At 41.4% G+C, this 25,151-nt stretch overlaps 1 protein-coding gene across 4 annotated transcripts in view; it reads left to right on the top strand.

Moving 5' to 3' along the window:
• RTTN (rotatin) overlaps nt 1-25,151 on the top strand; it is a 92,662-nt gene that overhangs the window by 47,160 nt on the left and 20,351 nt on the right. For 2 of the 4 annotated variants that reach the window (XM_083746834.1, XM_083746835.1), the window contains exons 31-40: nt 832-990; nt 2,846-2,917; nt 8,603-8,795; nt 11,191-11,273; nt 13,538-13,646; nt 15,309-15,507; nt 17,436-17,526; nt 21,265-21,418; nt 22,458-22,595; nt 23,148-23,359. In XM_083746834.1, the coding sequence (XP_083602960.1) occupies nt 832-990; nt 2,846-2,917; nt 8,603-8,795; nt 11,191-11,273; nt 13,538-13,646; nt 15,309-15,507; nt 17,436-17,526; nt 21,265-21,418; nt 22,458-22,595; nt 23,148-23,359 (1,410 nt within the window). Of the gene's footprint in view, nt 1-831; nt 991-2,845; nt 2,918-8,602; nt 8,796-11,190; nt 11,274-13,537; nt 13,647-15,308; nt 15,508-17,435; nt 17,527-21,264; nt 21,419-22,457; nt 22,596-23,147; nt 23,651-23,880; nt 25,062-25,151 lie in introns of those variants that run through there. The other 2 variants (XR_014566198.1, XM_083746833.1) reach the window with 2 other exon arrangements.

The following is a 25,151-nucleotide window of genomic DNA, read 5'->3' as shown; positions in this document are numbered from 1 at the left end:
GCAGTTCTGTTCTTAGAATTCTTTGCAAGTTTTGGGGTGGGGATGGTACAAGTTGACATTAGGTCTTAAATCAGGGTCGCCAACCTTTTAAGGCTCATGGGTGCATTTGCAAACTGGGGAAACTCATGGACACTGCACATGCACAACAGTGAAACAGACACCATGGCATATTCTGTTGGCTACAAGAGGATTCGGCTCTCAAATGTAATTTCAGCAGAGGAAGGGGTGGGAACCTCAAGGGCACCATAAAATGTATCCATGGGCATATTGGATGCTATGCTAGAATGATTATCTAAAATATAATTGGACAGTAGTCACTGTTCAGCAGTTTCTTGAATGAAGGGTACTATCTTTCCTTCTTGATCTCAGAATAATTCAGTCAAGAAACAGATTTCCCCCCATGCTATTTTAACAATAGTATGGAGAAAAAGGAAGGCAGGACAAAGGTGGTTTTTATTTATTTATTTATTAGTCTTACCGATTCAGTAAATGAATGAATGGTTTTTTGTTCACCTTACATGCATTACTATTACTGTATCAAACATTACCGTATTGTACCTTTTAAAACTTTGCTTGTCCTACATACTTCTACGAGCAAGTTTTACATTTCCATAAACTGTTAGGTCTTTGTGACCAAACTTTTTATTAAAAATATTCCATAACAGTCTTGAGGCAAAATGTTTTAAAACCAGATGATTGGTTTTAAGAATCAATTTGCAGTTTTTCAAGAAACTTTCTAAATGGTGGGGAACGTGGTCTAAAATGCAATGTGGAGGTTAGAGAAAAGTTGGATTTTAATGTGTAAATGGTTTGGATTTTCGTTAATTCTAGGTAAAGTTCACCTCCCTCGCCATAGGATCAGCACTTACATCCCTCGAAGTAGGCTGCTTCGCGTTGGCTGAAAGCTGCCAGAACATATCAGGAGGCTTGTGGGGAACGGTGATTAACATCCTGCTGGACCAGTCTGAATGCAGCATGGTCCGAAGAGAGGTATGTAAATTCTGTTCCCTGTAAAAATGGGGTTTTTTTAATAGTTCTCTCAAGTTCTCTTACAGCACACTCCTTTAGGTGTCTACTCAAAAGTGAATCTCATTGAGTTCAATAGCACTTAGTCTAAGATAAGTGGATACAAGGTTGCAATCATTTACGTCACCTTCTCGGAACAAGCACTACTTGACTTGTTCTGTAATTTTCTTATTGTGGAAACTTTGAGATAACTTTGATGTGCTTGTAAAATTGCATGGGATCCAATAAATGTGTATCATCTCTCCCTTCACACTCCCCATTTGAGCCTGTGTATTGAGTACTGAAGATTATGAAGAGGAGGAAGAAATAGCCAACATCAGCAAAACAAGATTGTGTACACAGATATTTTCTGCTTTTGTCATCTGAAACCTAAATACAATTTAGGTGAAACTAGGGCAGGTTCACATTTAGACTTTTAAACTGAGTTTGAACAGTTCTCCCTCTGTCAGTGTCATGGTCCACCCTGGGCGCTCTGATTCTGATCTGGAGCACTTGAGGATGGGGAGTCAGAAAGGAAGAGGGGTGCAGCAGAGCCTGCTTGATGAAGCACCCTCACCCTGCACCCAGAATTCAAAGGAGGGAGACCCAGGGGCTGCCCCTTCCCAGACTGTGGAGGATGATGGAGGAGCAGAGTTCAGACTTCTGTAACAGAATGGTTCCGAAGATCTCTCCCAAGGAGAGATGGCACATCAAAAGTGGAGACTCATCTCCCTCAATGAAGGGAGGATGGCATGCTTGCAGATAAGTTGCACAAGTAGCTGATCCTTCTCCACCTCTGTTTAAAGCTTGGCAGGAAGATGGGGAAACTATTCATCCACCCTATAAGAGCACCAGGGCTAGATTCTGCTCTTTTATAGATGCAGAATTTGTTTTGTTGGACTGCCATAATAAAAGTTTACTTCTCTAAGTACAAGTAAACACCTCTGTTGCCTGGTTTTGGACAGGGGCCAGGACAGCCTTGTTCAACCCATTTGAAGTACAATCTTGTATAGTGTTGGTTCTCTTTCTGAGAGACCACCATTCTAACACTATTTAGAATGTATCTAGGTATGCCAAGGCAAAGAGGTAGAAAGTGTGCTTTGTTTGGGTGTGCCTGGAAGCAGTGACTAAAAGTACCATGTCAGTTGAATCCCAAATTCAGTTCAGTTTTGCTCTTTTTAAAAAAAGCTTTTCCTCATTCCTGCTGTTATAATGGCATTTTTAGATATGTCAGGTAGAATTTATTATGCTGAATATTTTGGCATTTTCTTTTTAAAATTTCATTAAAGAAGCTCTTCAGCTATTGGTCACACTTCTTTATTTTGTAATTCAAAGCAGACATCCTCACTGAAACGTAGAGGAACAAACATGAGTTCTCTTAATTTTTCCCATCACAGTGGAAGCCTACTGTTTCTGCACTATGTAAACAAACAAGGTTAAACATGATAGAAAAGAAAGTAATACACAGAAATCAATTTTCAGAAAATCTTAGCAATTAAAGAAAATTATACTAAAAATAAGTCAAATACATGTAGTTGTGTATTTTCTGTGTAATGGATGTTTCAGCTATTCATGCTTTGTCCTCAGTGAAAATTTATCCTAAAAATAAAATGGCACTTCCCCTTCCCTCAACTTGACAAGACAGCATAACATTTGATTTTTTAAATGACTCACTGAGCAATCAAAATCCAAATAGCTTCTGAATTCCTTAAAATAGAAGGTGAAAGTGGCCTGAACATTACTTTTGGTGATAATAGTGTATATCTGAAACAGCCTTCTTGTTTTCAATTATTTAGCTGCAGCCAGGTGGCACTGTTGATGTTTGATTTTTCTTTTGCAGGCTGCATTTATTCTTCAGAATCTTTTGGTGATTCCACTGCCCACTGAAGAGGTTAAAGACTCTATTTGGCAGGTGACTAGTTGACTTGATGAGTTTCCATTGCTCATCAATATAATTGCGTCCAATATTTTATATCCTTGTTAGAGGAAAGAAAAGGGTACAAGCTGCTTTAGATGTACTTTAGAAGTGAAAATAATGAACATTTTTACCCTGTTTTCAGTAAAGATTGGGACAAGCAAAACAATTCTTCCCCCAACATTCTTTCCCTACTGGATAAAACCCAAATACCATCGTTCTCAAATTATTCTAGCCTTACAGAGTGGACTTGCAACTTAACCTAGGGCTTCAGCTAGTTAAATAACACTGCTTTTAATTTGAGGGATGTGTTTAATCTTTTTCCCCATTACCATAATGGGATCAAAGTGTGTGACCTATGTTTGGAGAGATGATGGATGTAATTTGTTGATGCATTTTATTTTACAATATTTGTTTTTCAACTATGATGGTTTTAAGAGTTGTTCACAACAGCAAAGTCTGATGTGTTGGTTGATGATACTGCCCTCACAATTACCTTGAACCAATAAGGTGCATGCAAACATTGGGAAAAAAATGTTTCTGGAATATTGCTGTCCTGCTTGTCTGAGAGAATTCCTGAGATGAGAGAAACAAGTGTCCTCTTTAAAGCTGACTGCAGAATACCAGGTGCCATCGTGGGATCAAATGATGGTGCCATGTGGCTCCTGTCTCTTCCTCCCTCAAAGTCAGAGGCAGAAAATGGGAGGTACTATGGAAGAGGAATTCTTTGGAGCCCTTTTCTTAGATCACCAGATGTTGTTGCTCTGAGCCATGGGTAGGCAAACTAAGGCCCAGGGGCCGGATCCAGCCCAATCACCTTCTAAATCCGGCCTGCAGACAGTCTGGGTATCAGACTGAGTAGAATGTGTGCTTTTATTTAAAATGTGTCTCTGGGTTATTTGTGGAGCATAGGAATTCGTTCATTTTATTTTCAAAATATAGTCCGGCCCCTCACAAGGTCTGAGGGACAGTGAACCTGTTCAGTTTCTGTTAATTGATTCTCATGAAAACTTACAGATTCTGGCTTCACACAATTAACTCAAGGCAGTGTCAATTTGCTCTTGGAAGAAAGCCAAGGTCTGCTTGACCTAGAAGCTACTTACTCTGATTGGTTAACGACCAGCACTCAACTCTGTTATCTAGGAATGCTAGCACAGTTTGTGTTAGGTGGGTGTGTTAGGAGAAGAAGTGCTGTGTATGGTTAAGAGAGAGAGAGAAAGAAAGGATTTATTTTGCTTTGTTTTGTATGCAGAAACTCTGCTGGTTTTATTTTTCCTTTTAATAAATCCTGTAAATAGTTATTCTGAGTCTAGCTGACTAGTCATTCCACCTCAACTAGCTTCTTCGCTGTGCAGGAAAACTCTGCTACGTTTGGGCTAAAGCCATTAGAGCTATGCCTGACACTTCAAAGTTCCAAGAGAACCGGCCCCCTGCCAAAAAAGTTTGCTGACCCCTGCAAGTCTGAGCAGATGGTGCCAGCTATTCCCAGCCCTTGTGACTGTGGGCATTAACTCTTGTGGGGCATCTTGGGGGAGGAGGTCTCAGTCCGCTCCTCAGCCCTCTTGCTATTGTTGCTGCCTCACCAGCCTCTTCGGCAGCAGCTGTGGGAAGAATGGGACTCAGTCGGAAATAGAACACCCTACTTTTGGTCTCCCTGGGGTGGGACTTCCTCACATGGGCTGATGGCCAGCAGTTGTCTCTCCTGGCAATGCTCCCCTCAAAGGTAGTGGTAGCAAAGGGAAGCAGGAATTTACAGGTACTCGATGTACTAAAGAGCTTTTGGAATAATTGACTTTAAAGCATCCCTATATAGCAGCTCCAGGGACCCAGAAAGATTAGTTTGGGAAATGAAATTCCTGTTTGTAGGAGGGAACGATGCCAGCACGGATTAGTACAGAAAAAAATTGGTAAACTGCCTATTTGAGCTTGTCAGTTCTTTTGAAGCTGCATCTTAAAGCGTTTTTAATAGGTTTGTGAAATACCTTTTAAACATTTTGTGAATGCTTTTAAAAAGAACTGTTTCAATAGTAAATGTATCCTTTTGATCTTTTTTTTTTTAAAAAATGGATTGGATTCAAATAACCATGAACAGAAAGGAAATACCCACTGGCAGTGTGGTCTACCAGCACTTGTGCAGGCACTAATAACACTTTTCACAGCTTTGCAAGACCCGCACAAGTAGAAGAGGGACATCTTTGGGTTTCATTTCATCCCCACTTGGTGCTTTAAAATAAATGTAAAATAATCCTCCTGTGAGCAGGAGATATCAAGCCCTAGCCTTAAAATGGATGCTAAGTTCAAACACTTCTCTGTGGCCTAGATACTATTGTGTGGCTTAGCCAAGGCAGAAGGATAAACTTGGCAGGAGTTATTTAGAACCTATTTCCCCGGGAGTTTCTTGCAACAAGCAGACCACTCTCTGTCTTGTACAGTAGATCCATAATTATGTGAATTGTATCTCTAGAACCTACTTGTTCTGGCAGAGTGAAGATAGATATTATTTTAACATTGAAAGAAGATCAGTATAGTTCTGAAAACCTATATTAAATACCTCCATGGGATACTATTGAACTGACATAGGTTTTTCTTTAATGGAGTTCCAATTGCAGAAAAAGGAAGAAGAACCATCATCAACAAAAGCGAGTTTTCTGGGAGCAAATAATTCATGCAGTTAATGAGTTTGGGGGCTTTTTTATGGTCCAGAGCTGACTTTAAGCATATTTTTGACAGCAGGTTAAGGCCTTCCCAGGCATTTGATGGAGTGTAATGAGTTAGACTGGCTTAAGACTGCTGATGTTTTTGCCATTTGCTATTCTTGATGTAATTCTATTTTTTGTTAGTGCATTAATTATTGCTGTTTTTAAGTGTATTTTTATTCTGTTTGTAGGTTGCCTAGAGACTTTTTTTATATTAGGTGACATCTGAATAATATAAATAATATATTTTAATATACATTCTATTTATAGCGTTTTAGCTTGTCTAATATAACCAATTAACTTGATTGCACAGAAAAGTTCGCGTCTTCAGTGGCTTGGATCCTAAGATAAGTGAATATGGCGAAGTGCCTGGAAGGTGCCCCTACCTGATTTTGGATTACTCTTCTTTCTTGCCAGCAGCTCCCTGCACTCCACTTGGTCCAGAAGGCCCCTCTGATACGTCAGGAGCTGCAGGGAGGAAAAGAGGCTGGAAAACTCCTTCCGTGAACTTTATGTTCACTTATCTTGGGATCCAAGCTGCTGGGAAGTTGGAAGACATTGGCAGGATCAAATGCATTGCAGAGTCTCTGTTGGATTCCTTCTCTAATGCTACTTTGCTATCTTTCATGGGGATGATGCCTACAATCAGTGTACAACCTCAATACAGTGGTACCTCGGGTTACAGACGCTTCAGGTTACATACGCTTCAGGTTACACACTCTGCTAACCCAGAAATAGTACCTCGGGTTAAGAACTTTGCTTCAGGATGAGAACAGAAATCGTGTCCTGAAGGTGCGGCGGCAGCAGGAGGCCCCATTAGCTAAAGTGGTGCTTCAGGTTAAGAACAGTTTCAGGTTAAGAACGGACCTCCAGAACGAATTAAGTACTTAACCCGAGGTACCACTGTATACTCAGTGAACATTGTTTGTCATGGGTGGTTAGGAGTAGGGAAAGTATTTCTGTGAAAAGTTTAGAGCTTCTATATCCAGGCACATCTATTTTTCCCAGTTGCCATTCATGCATTTCAAAGGATTTTCAAATATACCAGAAGTGTCTTAGTTCAAAAGGAGCTCCTGGTTTTTCTTCTTCTTCATTTTAATAACAGAATATATTCAGGGTTGCTCCCTTACATTCCTGTAAAGGAGATTAAAAGATAATTGGACAGTTTTGAAGTAGCCGAGATGAGATTACACGCACTAAGATTTAGAACTAAACTGCCCATAATTATACTCATTCAATTTTAAGCAAGTTATTTCAATGGAATTACCATATATGTGTTCTGATAAGTAATTTATTGTGGGAAACATCTCAAAAGATGCCGATATATTCTTGACTAGTCTTTCAGGGATAGATGGTGCTACATTATGCTTGGCATACCCCCCCCCCCAGCCATTCCTGTAAACTGGCCATTTTTAGCACCTGGCCGATTGTAATTCAGGTTAATATTTTACTGATAAGTTTTTATAGATACAATTGGCATAAGCAATAATATTATTATACTCTTGATTTGGTAGTAAACCGCTCTGGCACTCTGTGGTGTGAAAGGAATAGATTTCCTTATATTGATTTATAATCTATGGCCACTTGGCTCAAGACTTCCATGGGAAATCACAGTTTAAAAACATGAAATAGATTTTAGTAAATCTGTGATTTAAATCTTATCACAGATTGAACATATACAATTTTTCATTGGAGCTGTTGGTCTGGAACAAGTGTAGATACAAATGCTGTAATTATAAAACAAATGTGTACCTGTATTTAGGATGATTTTACAAGAAACAAATTATTTGTCTGTAAGAGAGATTATGAAATCTGATATAATTTATCCTCCCCTCAGTTTTTCAGTATTTATTTAAATATGTTGATTAACATTGATAACTATGCAGTGCTTTGGCTAAAAATAAAAAGGTTGATATATTATAGTTCTCTGCTTAAGCCTGTTTAGACTACACTTATCTCCATGGAGAATGTTGCAGAAAGGGAAGGGAACTTTATATGGTGTTATTTAGTGGTATACCAAATAGTACACAAGATAAGGAGATTAAAATGTTCACTGCTTTACCATCCCAGCAGTTATTTTTTTCTGTTATCACAGTTCAGTAGATTCTTAGCTTCCCTGCTTTTGAAATTGAAATCCTTTCTGCAGTCAATAAATCAGCACATGTAATCCCAAGTCATCAGATCACAAGATGTTATGTACTTTCAAGGTGACTGAAGTCACTGCACACACAGATTATAAGGTGTGACTGACTCCAGTGGGTTTTAGCACACCCCTGTGGCTGTGAAATGCTTGGCATAGAAATTGTAAATTGGCATCAATGGGGCCGAATATAAAAACTTTGACTCAATGTCATCACGCTTAGAAGTCAGCAGAATTCCCTGAGTAGGTAGTTGTCATGCTTGACTCAATGAATGCACATTACTGACATCTTCTGTATGTAGATTCCCATCTTGTAATGTAAGTTTACTTAAAAAGAACTTCACAGAGTTATAAAACTTATTTTTTATTCTGATTGCATTTCATCTCAAACAAGTATTGAAGTTCTTTCTGTGTTCAGCCCCACAAACGATCAGGTGTGAGGGAAGGAGTGTCGGGAGAGAATTATGCAAACTGTATAAATTAGCAGGATTTGCGTGATTTTCCCCAGACGTTAGAATTATGCTCAAATCTTTCGTGAGTAAGAACGACAAGGAATGTCCTACCTCTGACCAGTTGAAACCCTGTTCAGCAGCTTCTCCGAGTCCCAATTCTCCTGGCATAAGTTGGCAGCAATTTTGTTGTTTTGTTGTTGTTGCTTCATAGCTGAGATTCTCAGAGATGAATTCTGTGGATATGCTTTCCTGCATTTTCATGGATTCATGGCATCAACCCTTACTATTTCCCACTCTGACAGAAGAGGTGTTCATTCTCATTGGTTGGGAACCAATGTTATGAGGGTCTTTTTAATGACTATATATTTTTATATATGTTACCCCCTTCTTCCAGGGACCTTGTGTACATGATGAAGAATCTGGTCTATCTCTCACCGGAAAAACTGCCTTGCAGGCTCTGTTATATCATTGTCGCTTCTACGAGCATTTGAATGAGATGGTGAAACAGTGCTACTTAGGTCGATATACATTTGATCTGCATTGTTCCTTGGGAGGCAGCCAGGCAGCCGAAAAGAGTAGCATAAATGGTAAGTGACACTTCAAAGAATTCATTTGGTTTAAATTTTGGTTGCGGTTCTACGTGTTCTCAATACATTTTCTTCTTGTGATTTTTTTGTTTTGTTCTGTGCGAGTCTTCTAAAAGTATTATCCTTCTGTGTCTCAAAGTTAAAATAGTCACCCAGTCTCTTGAAAATATAATACCACATCATCTGGTTCAGTATCCGAGAAGCAATTATGAGGTTTTTAAATGTGTTCATAGTCGGAGGTGGAAGAAGCATATTAGAGATAGCCCATTCCTTCCTTCGTGAAGGATAAATAATGGGCTGTAGGAGAAATGTAAAAAGAAAACAGAAATCTAATTAGAACATCAAGAAGGAAGAATCTCCAGTACAATGGCAAGAATTTGAAAAAGGCAGTACGTGGGTTGTTATGACTATGTGCAAGCATTTCACTTTTCTGTTTCTAAGCGGTTGTCTTAGTGATGCCCTGTGAATAATTCCATATTGGGGATAATGAAACAGGCTACTTCCAGATCATAGAAAGCGTTGCCAACACTCCATAGGGAATGAAGTCTGCTTCATAGGTACAGTTTTGAAGTTCATGTGCTGAAACATAGAAAATGCTAATGCAGCGAAGTGGGTGCTTGGAAACATATGTATCCTACAGATACGCTCTTCAGAGAACCAGACTGGCTGCAACTCCCTGTGGAGGGCCCACTTGGTGGTGACCCTGGTTTTCTTGCTATGCCACGTGGGGCAACAGCAGCGTGAGCCTTCTGGCTTTGCTGCTTTGCTCAGTTTGAAAAACAGCTTTCTTTCCACTGTGGTGGGATGGGAAGTAGTGAGCTGTTGCATAAATCAATATATCAGGGACGTGTGCTTGTAAAGAATAGTGGGGGTGTTGATTCCTTAATAAGGCCCATAGGATGAATTTATGTGAGAATTTATGATGTCTGATTCACGGTTGAGCTTCAGCACTTAAGATTTTGAAGTATTGGGGAAAGCTGAGAGGAAGAAGCTAGATTAGAAAGCAGTGCTTCCTTGAAATTTATTTATGGGTTGCCCTTCAATTCCCCCCATCCCCAGTAGTTAGAAGGAAAAATATTGAATTCCAATGTGGAATGCCTTGCAGTCAATTTTTATTTTATTTTATTATTTTATTTTATTTTATTTCTGTTGTTAAAAACAAGCAACAAGTTTTTATAGCTACGGGTCTGCGATTTTTGGCTAGCCAAGCCACAAAACTGGCATTGGTTGGACCTGATTTGACAGATTTGCAGCCAGGGAATTCCAGGTACTTTAGCATCACTGCCCAAGGAACTCCCTACCATCTTTCTTACTAGGAAGTGGGTGAAGAGTTGCCAGAGTGGCCATTCTGTGGCCGAGGTGTTCCAGATACCACTTCCAACCTTTCTTCCTCTCGGAGCTGGCGAGGAAGCAGGGTTCGTTGTGCAACGACCAGAATAATCTCTGCTCATTTTCTAAAGCTTTAAGGCTGAAAAGGAGGCTGGTCGAGGGCACAGTTGCCATGGTGAGCAAAAAATGTGGAAGCCTATTTCTAGCCCTTATGGCTGTGAAACATAATACAAAAATTGGATGTGAACAAAAATCAGGACAGTTTATTGCAGCTTGGCAGAGGCAAGCAGTGGGAAGAAGGACTCAACAGTTCTCAGTTACTGATTGATTAGTTCTTTCCTGTGGCTCCAGAACCGGATCACTTCATCAAAGATCAAACTGGAACCCATCAGCTTACTTGCCACACTTTTTAGTCATATTGATTAATAAATGGAACAGAGAATTTGCAAAATCACTCTAATCAATGTAGTTTCAACATAGATTTATGCTATATGTATTCATTCCCCCCCCCCCCACTACGCATAGCTCTATGTTGTCTAATGGCTTCTGTCTGCCCTGTTCTACAGCAAAATATCTGTGTTTTGCAGTTTGTGGAATGTTTGAGAGATTCTTCCCTTTTGTTCTTAAAAAAACAAAGGGGTTATTGTCATTTTTCTTTGCTAATGGATTCACCAGCAAAGCAAGAGGTGAGCATATAATATAGTGGTTCTTGAACTTCTTTCTCTGGGCCACACTTTCAGAATAAAAATTTGCTTGTGCCGTTTTGATTTTTTAATTGGTAAGAAATTCATCAGAAAACAAAAGAAACAACTTGTAGCAGTGCTTGATTTTGAAAATATAGCCTTCTATATTCTGTGTGTATATCTAGATAGACAGACAGACAGAGATAGATAGATAGATGGATAACTATACTACACTGAAATATTTAAATGTTTCTTTGATTGTCCTTGCCACACTTGCCATCCTCTCCTGCCATATCGTGTGGTGCACCACACCCTTTGAGAACCACTGATACAAGATGTTTTAAAAGGCTGCATTTTTCTCTTTTCTTCCCCGCCCCCTCCAGATTTTGATGATTCACTTTCTCTCTGGAGAGTTGTATCTACTCAAAGCCAATCTCCAAGTTCGCAGTCAACCTCTGACACTGTGGTGAGTTCTAAAATGACAAGTTACCACTGTAAGGGGAGCTCAATACTGTTTAATTGGATTGTTGGAAAAACAGAGATCCCATTTTCCAAGTAACACGTTCCTGCGCTTATTTCACTTACACAACCGCAGCTTTGTGTGCTTGGCTGGGAACAATTAATAAAATAGAAAGTAGGTGGGGTGGGCCCAAAGAATGGCCAGTGGGTGGTCTGGGTGCAGCTAGGCCCCCTCTCCCTACAACCTTCTTTCTCTGCTATTCTGTGGGGCTGGATTGGGCTCCTCTGTTCAGGGTGAGAGAGCGGCAGCAGCAGCAGCTACAGGAAGCAGCTGAGCAGCTGCAAGGAAAACTCAGCACACAGAGAGAGACCTTCTAAGAGATCTGGTACTGCAAGCAAGCTGGAGGGTTTAACAGCTCCCTTTGAGTTGGGTTTTCTAAATAGAAAGAGAACAGGAAAACCCAGAAAGTGGAGCGGGGCAGTTGGGGTAATTTGGAAAGAGAGGTTCTTTAAAAAGAGAGAAAAGTTTGCAGGGGGAGAACAGAAAGTGCAGCAGGAGTTGGTGGAGGAGAGGCCTCAGCAGCTGACAAAAGAATGAGGAAGGCTGAAGGAAGGAGGTGAAGTTTAGCAATGTGCTTCCTAAGACCCCAGTAAGCAAGCTTGGAGGACTTAACAGCCAGATCTTGGGAGGCGAGGGCTGTTCTGGGGATCGTTGTGGATTTATGCCGTTTTGTTGATGCATGTGATGGCTGGAAACATGAACCTCACATAAGATGCAAGTTACCTGCACTTTGTTACATAACCCCTCCTCATGTTTCATTTTCGGTTTCTAATCTTATTTATTTTACCTAGTTTTTGTTCTGCTTTTAACAAATTGAAAGCTATGGGTTTTCACCAGGTAAGAATAGAAGTATTGCACGACTTACTGTTGACTTTTATGACCGTTAGTAATTCTGTGAGGAAGGGTATGTGAGGAAGGCCCTTTCATCCTGAAAAATAGTTCACTCTGAAAATGTGTTAACTGTTGCTATATTGTAAAAATAAAAATAAAAATAGGTTTCTGTGTCATACATGACATATCAAGACCCCCCCCCCCCACAAAAAAACCCATTTTCACCCAGTTTCCAAAATCCTTTCTACCTGCTTGCCTGGAGGCAATTCTTATTCACCAGTGGTGTGAATAATTTGCATGTGTATTGTGAGTGTTCTGGTTTAGATACTGGAAAATTTCTATGTTCAGCCTCCGTCCCACTGGCAAGCCATTATTGGAAAAGGCTTAGCTGGTGCAAGAAGCTAACAAGACTTATTTTTATAACTAGCTGAAATTATTATTGATTTTTTATGTATCTTAAGACCTTGTTTCCCTTGAACTCTAAAAATCCAAAACATCCAAGTAGCACAATTTAGGAATAAAGAACTCTGTAACTCTGTGATGTTTTCTGGGAGTAAGTCCTTTTCACTAAAAATGCCTAAAAAATCCAGTTTATTATATCCCATCCTTCTGTTTTTAATTATGTAAAATACTAACAGCACAAGCTGGGCAGAGCCAGCTATTTTTATATACCTAACCACTGAAGTGATAGAGGTAATTGCTTTAAATTTAGGCTGCATTTCGGAGATCAGTGAACACAATTGGGTTTGTTCTTCCCTCCCCCCCACCCCGCATCAATTCTTTCTGTTCACACATGGTGCTCTTTGGATTCCAGCAAATGAAAGTTGCCCATTAGTAGAAAGCATGAGACTCTCAATCTCAGGGTTGTGAGTACGATCCGCATGTTGGGCAAGAGATTCCTGCATTGCAGGAGGTTGTAGTATATGACCCTCATAGTCCTGTCCAACTCTGATTCTGTGAATATACAGTGGTGCCCCGCAAGACGAACGCCTCGCAAGACGAAAAACCCGCTAGACGAAAGGGTTTTTCTGTTTTGGAGGCGCTTCGCAAAACGAATTTCCCTATGGGGTTGCTTCACAAGACGAAAAAATCTTGCTTCCCCCAGCGGTTTTTTTTTGCTTTTTTGCCCTTTTCCTAAGCCGCTAAGCCGCTTATCAGCTGTTCCGCTGATAAGCCGCTTAACAGCTGATCGCTGGAAGCCGCTTGACAGCTCTAGCACTAATCCGCTAAGCTGTCAATGGGCTTGCTTCGCAAGACGAAAAAACCGCTAGACGAAGAGAATCGCGGAACGGATTAATTTCGTCTAGCGAGGCACCACTGTACCGGTTTATGGACATTTGTTAACAGGAGGCAATGTAATTATTGCTTCTGCTTCCTAGATCATTCCCTCATCACCATCTCCAGGCTGTGCTGTGGAACTGCAGCTGCCCACCTCACCACCTATAGCTAGAATTTGCGACGTGCCACTTAATCGGCTTATGGCGCAAGGTAAGCGGATGTAATGAAAATGATTCATTTGGAACAAATCACTAACCATGGTCCTGATGCAGAGTGCTACTTGCATACATGCTAGGGGCTCTTTCCTACCAACCCTTTCCTAACAGTAACCTAACAGGGACATGGGTGGTAATGTGGTCTGAACCACTGAGTCTCTTGGGCTTGCCGATCAGAAGGTCGGTGTTTCGAATCGCCACGATGGGTGAACTCCTGTTGCCCTGTCCCAGCTCCTGCCAACCTAGCAGTTCTAAAGCATTAAAGCGCAAGTAGATAAATAGGTAACGCTGTGGAGGGAAGGTAAACAGCGTTTCCGTGCGCTCTGTTTTCCGTCACGGTGTTCCGTTGCGCCAGAAGTGGTTTAGTCATGCTGGCCACATGACCCGGATAGCTGTTTGTGGAAAAACTCCGGCTCCCTTGGTCTGAAAGTGAGATGAGCGCCACAACCCCATAGTCACCTTTGACTGGACTGCACCATCCAGGGATCCTTTACCTTTACCTTTTACCTAACAGTAACTTCCACTCAGCCCCATGTTGTTGCTCACTTTTGCAAGTCTCACAGTGTTCAAGCTGTGGAGAGGATGATAAGGTAATAGCTGAATGCACAGGTCTTCCTTCAAATATCTCAAGATTGCACAGTTTAATTTTGAAGAGCTCTAAACCAAGTGATTCCCCAATTTCCCCGTCCCCCCCATGGACCACTTAAAAATTGCTGAAGGCCTTGGTGGACCACTTAACAATTTTTCTGTCTATAGCAATTGTGCTGTGCTAGACGCTATATGATTTTTAATTGTATTTTTATTGCTTTTTCTGTTTCTTACATATTGTATTTTATTGTACGGCAATTTGCATGCCATAGAATTCAAATTGCAATGCAATAAAATACAATGTAAGAAATAAAGGAAGCAATAAAAATACAGTTTTAAACCACTGTGACTATTTGATGTGGACATGCTGCAGACCACCTGAATGAAGCATGAAGACCTTAAATTGGGAACCTCTGCTATAAACTGCACTGTGTCCCACCCATATCTTGGAAAGTCTTTGTTGCCAAGGACCCTGTCCTCCCCACTCCTGTGGCCTCTAAGCTGGACTGCTCATATTTATCCCAAAGGAGAAGCATTCAGTTCAATAGCACATCAACAGGTCTTGTGTGACGTTTCACATATGATGTGTTGTAGTTCAGTTGGTTAGAGCATAGTGCTGATGATGCCAAGGTTTCAGGTTTGATCCTCATATGGGACAGCTGCATATTCTTGCACTGCAGGGGGTTGGACTTGATGATCCTCAGGGTCCCTTCCAACTCTACAGTTCTATAATTTCCATTTCTATGATTTCAAACAAAACTGATGGGAACATAGGAAGCTGCCTTATACCAAGTCAAACCCACTGAGTCATCTAGCTCAGTACTGTGTGCACTGACTGGCAACAGCTCTCCAGGGTTTTCAGGCAGGGTTCTCTTTCAGCCCTTCCTAGACATGCAGAGGATTGAACCTCGGACCTTCTGCATGCAAGGCAGATGCTCTGCCACTGAGCTCTGGCTTTTCTCCTGCTCAGCTCCTCAAGAGACATATACCACCTTCTTTTATGTAAATCCATCCCCAAGTAGCAGCACTGCCTACTTGTTTTGTTCGTTCTCTAAATTGTGTGTTGTAGGTCAGAGTGAAACGACGACAACAGTGTCTTCAAGTCCGCATGACTCCCCGCAGTCTACCATCAGACCCAATCAGTGTGCGGTGGTCACCCCCCCTCTCCTGTCAGCGGTGTGCGGCTTGCTGGACAACCTGCTGATTGTCACTCCCAAAGACACCGGCGTTGCTCTTCAGCAAGCACAGACACTAACTGCTCTCAGTAGGTAAGAGATCAATAGCTATTGAGGTCACAGACGAGAGACTGAATGGGACAAGCGCTACCCAAAGCCTTTGTTACAGATATTGATCGAGCCGCTGAGTATTCTGAGAATTCAAAGTTATCCTTTTAAAATCGAACCAGGAGAACCACAGCATTTTGCAGAAAGTAGAGCAGATTTGAAATCTCTTTATAGTTCAGCTACTTTTACTTTACTTGGACTTTTGAGCAAAGCGGTAACTTGTCTTTTTATTACGGTGGATGATGAAGTCCTCGGATTGCATGCTACAAGCATAGACAAGTCATGCTAACTGGAAAACTTGCAAAAGAGTGTACTTTGGAAGCACTGGCATATACATTGGTATAAATCCTTAAGGTGTTTATAGGCAGTGAAACAAGTGTCGTATGGGAAATGTGCTTGTGATTTATTTATACCCTATTAGCATCATTATTCAAGAGGGACAAGAGAAACCTTAGTTGCTTAGTCTGCTAATAACATAGCGACAGATGCCAAGAGCTGATAGCTCTGAAGTCCCCAGTTCAAATCTACCATTGAGCATAGACTTGTGAGAAGACCTAAAGCCTTTATGCTAGGAGTATTGCTATTTTTATCATCCTGGCTGAACTGTAGCAACTTACAGTTTGTCTCCAAGGAAACAACATCCCACAGCTGACTGCAGTGTATTGCACTTCCCTTCTCTGTAATAAGCGTAGGACAGCCTTTTGAGAGTCAACATCGTTTGAATGAGGATTATGAGAGATGGAATCATTAGGATCCTAGCTTAAATTAGACTTTTAAATAGGCTGCTGCTGCTGCTAAACCTACCACATCTCCTAGAATGTTCACTATGTATGTGGACATTTCCTCAGACTTTCGTCTGTTTGGACACAACTGGATGCCATTTTGAATCAAGATGGCAGGCTGAACCTTTCAAAACATCACTGAAACAAACTTTTATGGGAGACTACCAGATTCCCGCGGGTTAAGGAAGGGTTAAGTGGGTTGGGGAATGATCACGAGCTGTGATGAAGGCAGGGTACCAGTTTTCTTTGGGACATCAGTGTGGGGCTTGGACCGATTTAATTGTCTCTTCCTGCCTCACACTCCTGATCAAAAACCCACACCACTTTCCCTACTTCCATCTGCTTTTTTCTGCAAAGAGAAAAAGTCTAAATTCTGTCATTTTGGGCTGTTTTAGCTCCCAGTCATGTCTTACATAAGACTTTCACTAGTGGGTAGAAGTGCTGTGCTCTCCTCCCTCCGGCAGATGGCATAATGTGAACTACAGCCTCCAGCTGAACATTGAATCATTTCAAGCCGGAGTGTGAAACCTGTGGACAAGTCCCCTCATCCATCATAAATGGCCATGTTAGCTGTGGCTCCTGCAAGTTGCAGCCCTGCATCATCTGGAGAGCTGCAGCTTTCCATCCCTGACTTAGACATCCTGTTTGTGTGACTTGTCCTGTCTTCTCCCCCCCCCCCCAATTTTTTGTTTGTTTCTGGAGGGAGAGAAATTGCTTTTCTTTGCCTGTCCAGCCTGTCATGCTAACATGGAGAACCCACTTACATTGTCCTTTCTATAGTGGAGGGAAAGAGGTGCACTAGGCATTCGCAAGGCAAGGAACCCAGGTAACATATGAGTGAGGGCAAAGTTTTGAGTGAGGGAATTGCTGTCTTTGAAGTATCTGTTGTCTCACACATTCTTCAGACATGCCAACAGTCTAGACCAGGGGTAGCCAATGTGGTGCCCTCCAGATGTTAAAGTCTACATATTTCATCACCCCCTGTCATTGGCCATGCTGGGCACAGGATGATGGGAGTTGATGTCCAAAAACATATGAAAGGTATTATGGTCTAGGCTACAGTTCCACATTGTGTCAAAATGTTACATTTATGCCTGTGTCCTTAACACAGTTGTCTTTGTTTCATGGTAGTCTAGTAAATTCCAGCTTGATAGAGAGATGTATCTTGGAAATGAAAGCACCTCTTCCTCAGCCTTTTCATATGGACTACACAAAAATTCAGGTTGGTGGCATACATATTTCTTTTCTATTCCATTCTCTTGAAGTCCATGGGTAGGATGCAGCACATGTTTTAATTACTGAAAGGCACCGGTTTACACCCTAAATGTGCTTTAAAAATACAGATCAACTCTGAAGTAAAGGCTGTTGAGTTGAGTGGAGCGTTTTTTTTAAGTCAGTGAGTTGTAGGGTTGCATCCTTAATAATCTTCCATTTTATTGATTCAGTGAACCCCATGAAAGGTGCTGCTTCTTTTTGTTTGAGAAAAATGTGTTTTTGCTTAAGGGAAAACAATTATAATTGAGTAAGAGAGTTACGTACAACTCATTGTCGGAAAGAAAAGGTGTTAGTGGGAGTGTTAAAATGCAAACCCACAGCATTTTGCATTTTGTATAGTGGTTGTACATGTATGTGGGGGTGGGTTGCAGAAGGGGGCAGGGCGAAGTGGAAAAAACATTTCCCCCTTTTAATCTCCCAGCTTCTCTCCTTGAATGCTACTTTACTCCTAACAAGCCCTTCCCCAACCTAGTGACCTCCAGATGTTTTGGATTACAACTCCCATCAGACCTGACCATTGGTCATGCTGACTGAAGCTAATGGGAGCTATATTCCAAAACATCTGGAAGGTAACAAGCAAGCGATATCCATAGGACAAGTGTTGTGGCTCAGACAGACCACTTCTCTGCTGCAGTTGAGAAGCAGCAGTCGTTTCCAGGTTTGGCTTCCTTCTGCCAGTCACCCTGGGCCTACAGAGTCAAAAGGAAACATCATCTGGCCTTAGCCAGCAGCAAGAAGACCAAGTTCCTCTGGGAGGCTCTAACCCTTGCCTCCCAGGAAGGGGGTCAAGGGGGAGACCAGCATGGTACCATCTTATTGGCCAGTTAAGGAGCAGCTGTTTGAACCCTTCTTTCTTTTCCTTCCCCATTATTTTTCTCTCTCCTTTTGACATCATGTTTCTGGGTTTTTTGTGTCTTTTAGTAAAGCATTTAGGCCAACCCTCCTCCAACACACAATCCTTTTAAACCTCCTTTAGTCTAATTCATCAGAATATGTACACCTTTCTGACACCAGTGTTAAGTTTTGGGGGATACTTGGGAAGCTAGAAACTCTGAAGAACAGTAGTCTCAAGATTTTTCTGCAACCCTGACACAAATCCAGACCTGTAATGGTTTGGGAGGGTGGAGCTGGTAGGCCCAGATTGTTCCGGGCAACCCAATCCAGGACTGTTTTGACCTGACTCAACCAAAGCCCAGTTCTGCTCAAATTAGTCAAATTCATTTCACGATTGGGGCTGTGACTGAATCTGGAGCACAACCCTAGTTCAAAGCTCACCAACTCTGGTCAGAACTGAGGTTTAAAAATACGTGATTAGCAGCTGTTGGTTTCAGTTACCAGAGCAAATTCAGCTAGAAAGAAATCAATGGCGGTTTAATCATGAAAGTCAAGGGTGAGGAATCTCAGGCCCGATAGCTGAATGTGGTCCTCCAGGACCCTCCTCGTCCTAGGACATATCTTTCACTGTCCTTGCTCCGTGTTCTCCTTGCTGGAATGGGATCTTGAACTGTGATAATGCCTCATGTTTGTCTAGTAGATGGAGAATGGAAAGGTGTGTGTCCCTGGGTAGCAACAGCTTCTCACACACATACACACACTGCCGAAAGACATGTGAATGCTTGCTTGTTGTTGCTGAGAGAGCTGGTGTGCTTGCACAACCACGTGCCATGAAAGCTCATCTCCGTCAATTATTCAGAAACTTTTGGAGCCTTGATTGGGTGCTCTGTAGTCGTAAAACTCCGGTAACTGGGTTATGCGGTGCAACTGAATGTGAGCAGTGGCATCAAAGCTCCTTTGATCTCACTTCTCCATGGGAATCTTTTTGTGAATGAAGGGAAAGATAAAGTGCGAGCTAGATCAATAATGTGCCACATCAACTGCAGTTTAATCACCTTTTTTTTTTCACACGATGACTACCCGCTAGCTTTTCAGAAGTAAATGGGAAATGCCATATATTGAAACTGTTGCGCTGCAATTGAAATTTGTTTTATCATTACATCCTTGAGAAAGAAACCTATGTGTGCTTAAGTTAATGCATGCCAAATAAGAAAATAGTACAGAACTGAAATGAGTATGGAGGTTTTTGGACAATTTCCTTGAACCCATAATGAATCAAGCATCTCCTTTTCTACCCCCATTTTGTGAAAAGGATGAAAACTACTCTCAAAGGGGCAAGTATTTGGGAGCAAATGGAACGAGGGTTATGGTGCAGATTACACTTGGTGCATAGTGTGCAGCTCTCTCTCTCTCTCTCTCTCTCTCTCTCTCTCTCTCTCTCCCTCTCTCCCTCTCTCCCTCTCTCCCTCTCTCCCTCTCTCCCTCTCTCCCTTTTCCTTTCTTTACTTGCTTATGGGCTAAAGGATGAGTGGTTTTCCATTGGAAACAGAGCTGAGAAGCGAAGAGTCAAACCTCCCATCTTTGCATGCTGTAGTCTCAATGAAAATTGCCATCTCTTGGGTGGGTTGCCTTTTGCAGCCTTCCTAGGTACCCAGATTTCTTGAAAATTTCATTATATGCTCAGCTAGGCTTTTGTATAAGCATGGGAAGGTGAGGAAGGTGCCTACTATGTGCCTAACAACTGTTTATTTTTATTTTTTAAGCACAGTATTTTTCTTTTTAAAGGAATCAGTGTACTAATCGCAGGCATTCAGTAGCCAACCTTCCTGGCTTCCCTTGTTTCAGTTGAAGGTTAGAGTAAAACCATCATGAGGTAACATCTCCCATGAGGCTTTTTCGGATCAGGAAGCGTGGGCAGACATGAGGTTGCCTAGGGCTGGAGAGATGTTTAACAGGAAGAAGTAAAGCCCCACCTGCAGAAATAAAGTCAGCTCAACCTCCCACCCACCAAAGTTGTTAGGAAATTCAAAAGAGAAAGAGGCAGAAAACTGAAAACTTTATTCAACAGGAGAAGAAACATTTTGGTTTCAGCACAGCACTTACTAAAACCACAGGAAGTAAGCCATCAGATTCTTGACACCTTATGCTGCACATCAATCACCAAAGCAAGAAGACAATTACTATTACAAGTGTGTAATAGAACCAGTATTCTTAAAGAGGCACTATTGCTTCTCATGTGGAATGGACCTTGGCTTTAAAATACCATTCTTGTTCATAGTAACTAATGACAGTTATTTGGATTTTACTCCTATTAACGCCTTCAGTTTCTACCTTTCCTTGTAAACTTGCAAAGTCACTAAGGAGGTAGTAATATCTGGTTCTCATCATGCTTTCTGTGAAATAGAAATGCGGTGGTAATATGTGGTTCTGGTTATGCTTTCTGTACAAGAGACCCAAAATACCACCCAACCTTCTGCTAAATGTCGTAATAACCCAACCTCATGGCTGTTTACATAATTCAGTAGGACTTAATTTCAGATACATGGCACTTGGGATTGCAGGCTACAGTCTTCAGTTGGATATTAACAGTGCAACCCTTTGCATTTTTATTTGGAAGCAAGTTGTTCTGTATGCAGTGGTGTTTATATCCAGGTGAGTGTCATGGGACTGCATTCTAAGAATATTGCATCTTTACTGTTGAAATATTTGCATATATTTCACATGCGGTTCATAACTTATCTCTTATATTGATTTAACTTTTTTTTAAAAAAACTTCTCATTGTCAAAAATAATTGCTGCAGAAACGTACTACAAGTATCTGAGCCAAATATTTTTGTTGTTGTTCAAACAGGTTTTGTTTCTACTGCAGTTTGTTTCATCTATCTCCCAACTGCTACAGTCTTGCTTGCTGGTAGACACTCGCCTGGTGATGCAAGATGCATTATTGACACCTCTCTTGGCTCATACCTTTGTGGTTCTTTCCATTGGCTGCAAGGATGGCTTAGGTAATTGTGTGATAAGGAGTATGTTACTGAAATGCTTTGAACATGAGATCTGTCATTTGGTAGATCTCAAAGTTGAGTTATTTTTGATGTTTAGATCCCTGAAATCTTGTTTCTATATTTTGCTGATGGGCCCTAGCAGCGGCAATATCATCTCTGTGTCCTATTGCCTGGAAACAGAGATTTTACATGACTGTCATACAGCAAAAAAGGGCTGCCCCAGGCCAGATTTCCTCCCAGCTTGGTGTGCTTGTATATATTGCTGCTTTTGCTGCTTCCCTGCTACAGGGAACCAAGCCGTGGTCTGGCTTAGTTATACTTCCCAACCTGGGAAGTTCATGTTATTGCTTCAAACAAACCACAAGCTGTAACCATGGTTTGTTCTTGGTTTACCACTCATTGTTTGTTTGTTGTATTACAAATTTTAATGATTATTTTTTAAAAAAGCAATGACCAAGCATAAAGTTGTGTCTTCCAGGGGAAATACAGAAGCTAAGTATTGTATGCAGTCATCCACATGGGATCAAAATAGACATGGGAAATCTTTTACGTTACAGATTAAACTCACATCCACAGGGTATATTTCAGTCTAGAGCATTAAGATAATTTCTTCATAGTGGCTGCTGTGACTGAGGCGGTAAGCAGATTACTGCACTATTGTAAATAAATGATATAAATTGAGACCATATGGAGTCATACCCATCTTTTTCTATTATTCCTCTTATCACCCTCCAATCTTGAATTAAGTGCTATATTCTACACATATTGGAGTGAGGCAAATCATGAGACTAGGTTCAAACATAAAGCTAAGTCAGATCATGGCTTAGCTTCAAGTAACACAGCAGGATTGAAGCAACCGATATTTTCTCACTGCAACAGCACTCTTTCTCATTCGTGCTAAACCATATTTTGGCTTAGCTTTGCATGTGAACTAGGCCAACGTCCGAAAGTAGTAATCCCTTCTCACTTTCTATATGGGCACTGTATAGTAATACTTACTGATCAGAACTATGTGCTTTTTAATTGTATGTTTAATTGGCAGGGTCAGAGATTACTGCTGCAGTTCATCAAACTTGGGAAGACTCATTCAGCCTTCTCACTACTCTGTTAAGAAAATGTGGCCATGCCTCTGTGCCATTTGTGACTGCAGCTCTTGCAAAGCATTGGATTCCAGTAATCGGTAAGACCTATTTTTCAAGTACCTTGATATCTGCACAGATAATGATAACTTAAGACCATAATATGAAATTTTCAAAGGAATATGTTTCTTGGAATCACTTTTGCTGATATTTGATTGCATGCGTGTAAGTTTTTTTTAATTTGCTTTTGTCTACCACTTTCAGGGCTCAGCAGAACTTATTTTCAGCTCATAAAGAGATGAACCTAGGTATTTGTGTGCTTCTATAGTAATTCTAGTCCTTGGTGATAATGGGATGAACTGGCCCAGTGCCATTTCTCCTCCCTCTCCCAAAGTGGCATGAGGACCAACTGAAAAAGGAGGGTAGCAGTTCTGTATATTTTAATAATTGTGTAGAGGAAGGACTATTGACAGGTGTAACTTGAACAGCAGTGGCCCTCCAGATATTTTTATGTACAACCACCATAAGCCATTTTCTTACCCATTGCCTTTCATATGCTTTTTTGAACTCAGTGCCGTAATATGTAGTTAAATATATTTATTTCTGTAAATACTGCAACATAAAACGCAGTATCTTTTTTTTTTGTATTTTAGAAACAATATGTGAATGTATGCAATTGTCCGTCAGACACCCTGATCTGTGTGTGACCTGCTTGCAGTTCCTTGCTGTCTTGTTTTCCGAAGAGGGGAAAAGAGAACTCAACAGTAAAGAGAATGCTTGCTATCACCCAACAGTGGTTTTCCTTCTAGATGAGGATGAGAGGAGCCGAGATTCTGTGGCCAAACTCTGTGAATTAATAATTCAGGTAGAAATTTATAATAATCCAATTTCCGTGTGGTGCATTTAAGTCTTACTAGTTACATGGGCATCTATCCCAAATAATTTGCTGGCTTATTCATTTTAAGTTAATCAAAACAATGTGGTGGGGGGGTTGCCCCTCTTAGTGGGAAGGGACTCTATTAAAAGATTCAGCCTGTGAGGCTAATGCAGCAGAGCCTCCAGCCTAGCTTAAAAAGTTGCAGCCCAATTGTGCACCTGCTTACTTGGAAGTAACATCTATTGGTTCCTTGGACTGTGCTCCTAAGTAACTGTAATTGTAAAAACAAAAAAATTCCTTCCAGTAGCACCTTAAAGACCAACTAAGTCAGTTCTTGGTATGAGCTTTCGTGTGCATGCACACTTCTTCAGATACACTGAAACAGACGTTTCCAGACCCTTCTATATAGTGAGAAGTTGGGGAGGGGTATTACTCAGAAGGGTGGTGGGAATGGGTGATGGGCAGATAGCTGTGATGAGCCTGTTGACGACTCTTAACGACTGCAATAGGTCTGTAATTGTAAAGACACCATAAGTGCAGGCATTCTGCTTTCTCACAGACATCTGGTTAGCGGCTCTGCAAACAGGATGCTGAACTAGATGTGCCGTTGCCCTGATCCAGCAAGCTCTTTTTATGTTCTTATGCAGGGGTTCTTATGCCCAGAAACCACAGTGGGCTGTAGTGCGTGCGCACGCACACATGTGCAAACGCTGTTTCTGGCATGGAGGAGGCATGCACAGCTTCGCATTGGCTGCAGGAGTTTCCTGCAGCCAATGGGAAGCCAACCACCGTCATGGAAGGTTGTCTCTGCTCTGCTCCGCACTGGTTTAGCACGGCGCATGGGAGCCGACTGAGCAGGCCGTGGGGGTCCATGGGCTCCTTAAAAGACCTCCATGGGCTGCTTGGCCCATAGGCCTTAGGTTGTCGACCCCTGTTCTTATGTATCATTGATATTTGCCATGGTGTTGGCATGTGTGGGGGAAGATAAAGCAAGTAGTAATTTGACTGAAAAAGTTGAAAATCTGAAAGGAAGGGAAGGCGATGCAGAAAAGAAGTGTCAGATAGAGTTATGGGTGCTCTTGAAGAAAGGCAGAAGAATAGTGTGAATAGAATTATGAGAGGAGGCGGAACTGGCTCCAGGTTTGAGGTAACCCTCTGGTGGGCCCATGCTTCTTTCTGTGGGCTCTGTGGACTTTCCTGGCTGTGGAAGTGTTTGAGGTGCCATTGACCAGCAGGGCCTAACTGTGCTTTTGTTATTGTTGTTTGTTTCCCAATATGTCCAGAGGAAGGCTTGGCCAAGAGCATTGTGGGAAACTCAAAGTCTGGCTTAGAACCTACCACATGGGGCTATTCTAATGCTAGACCAGGGGAAGTGGGAATTAAGGGGGAGGTGCTAGGGAAGGCACTTGCAATGGGCCCTACCAAGACATTGGGGTTATGGCAGCTGCTTGAGGTGCTGATGCCAGCTCTGATAAGAGGGATTGTTAAGAAGGGCAGAAATAAGAGGGGTTGGTGGCAGCTGTCTCTAGCATGAAAACAATGTTATTGGCTTCTTCCAGAGATGCATATCAGTTTCACTAAACTTTGTTGGGACCACATAATTCCTATATTTTACACACTCTTGAGCATACTTCTCTTATTAAACATAAGTGAAAAAGAAGAACTGAATCCATAAATGTTTTTTCTATTCTAATTCTAACCTGCACATTTTAATACTATATTAAAACACGTGACTATTGAGTTCTTCATAAATTACAGTACTGTCCTATATTTACATAGA

Source organism: Podarcis gaigeae (genome assembly GCF_964106915.1).
Source record: "Podarcis gaigeae genome assembly, chromosome: 7".
NCBI lineage: Eukaryota > Metazoa > Chordata > Lepidosauria > Squamata > Lacertidae > Podarcis > Podarcis gaigeae.
The sequence above is the reverse complement of the archived record's forward strand: the minus strand, read 5'-3'. Positions and strand labels throughout refer to the sequence as shown.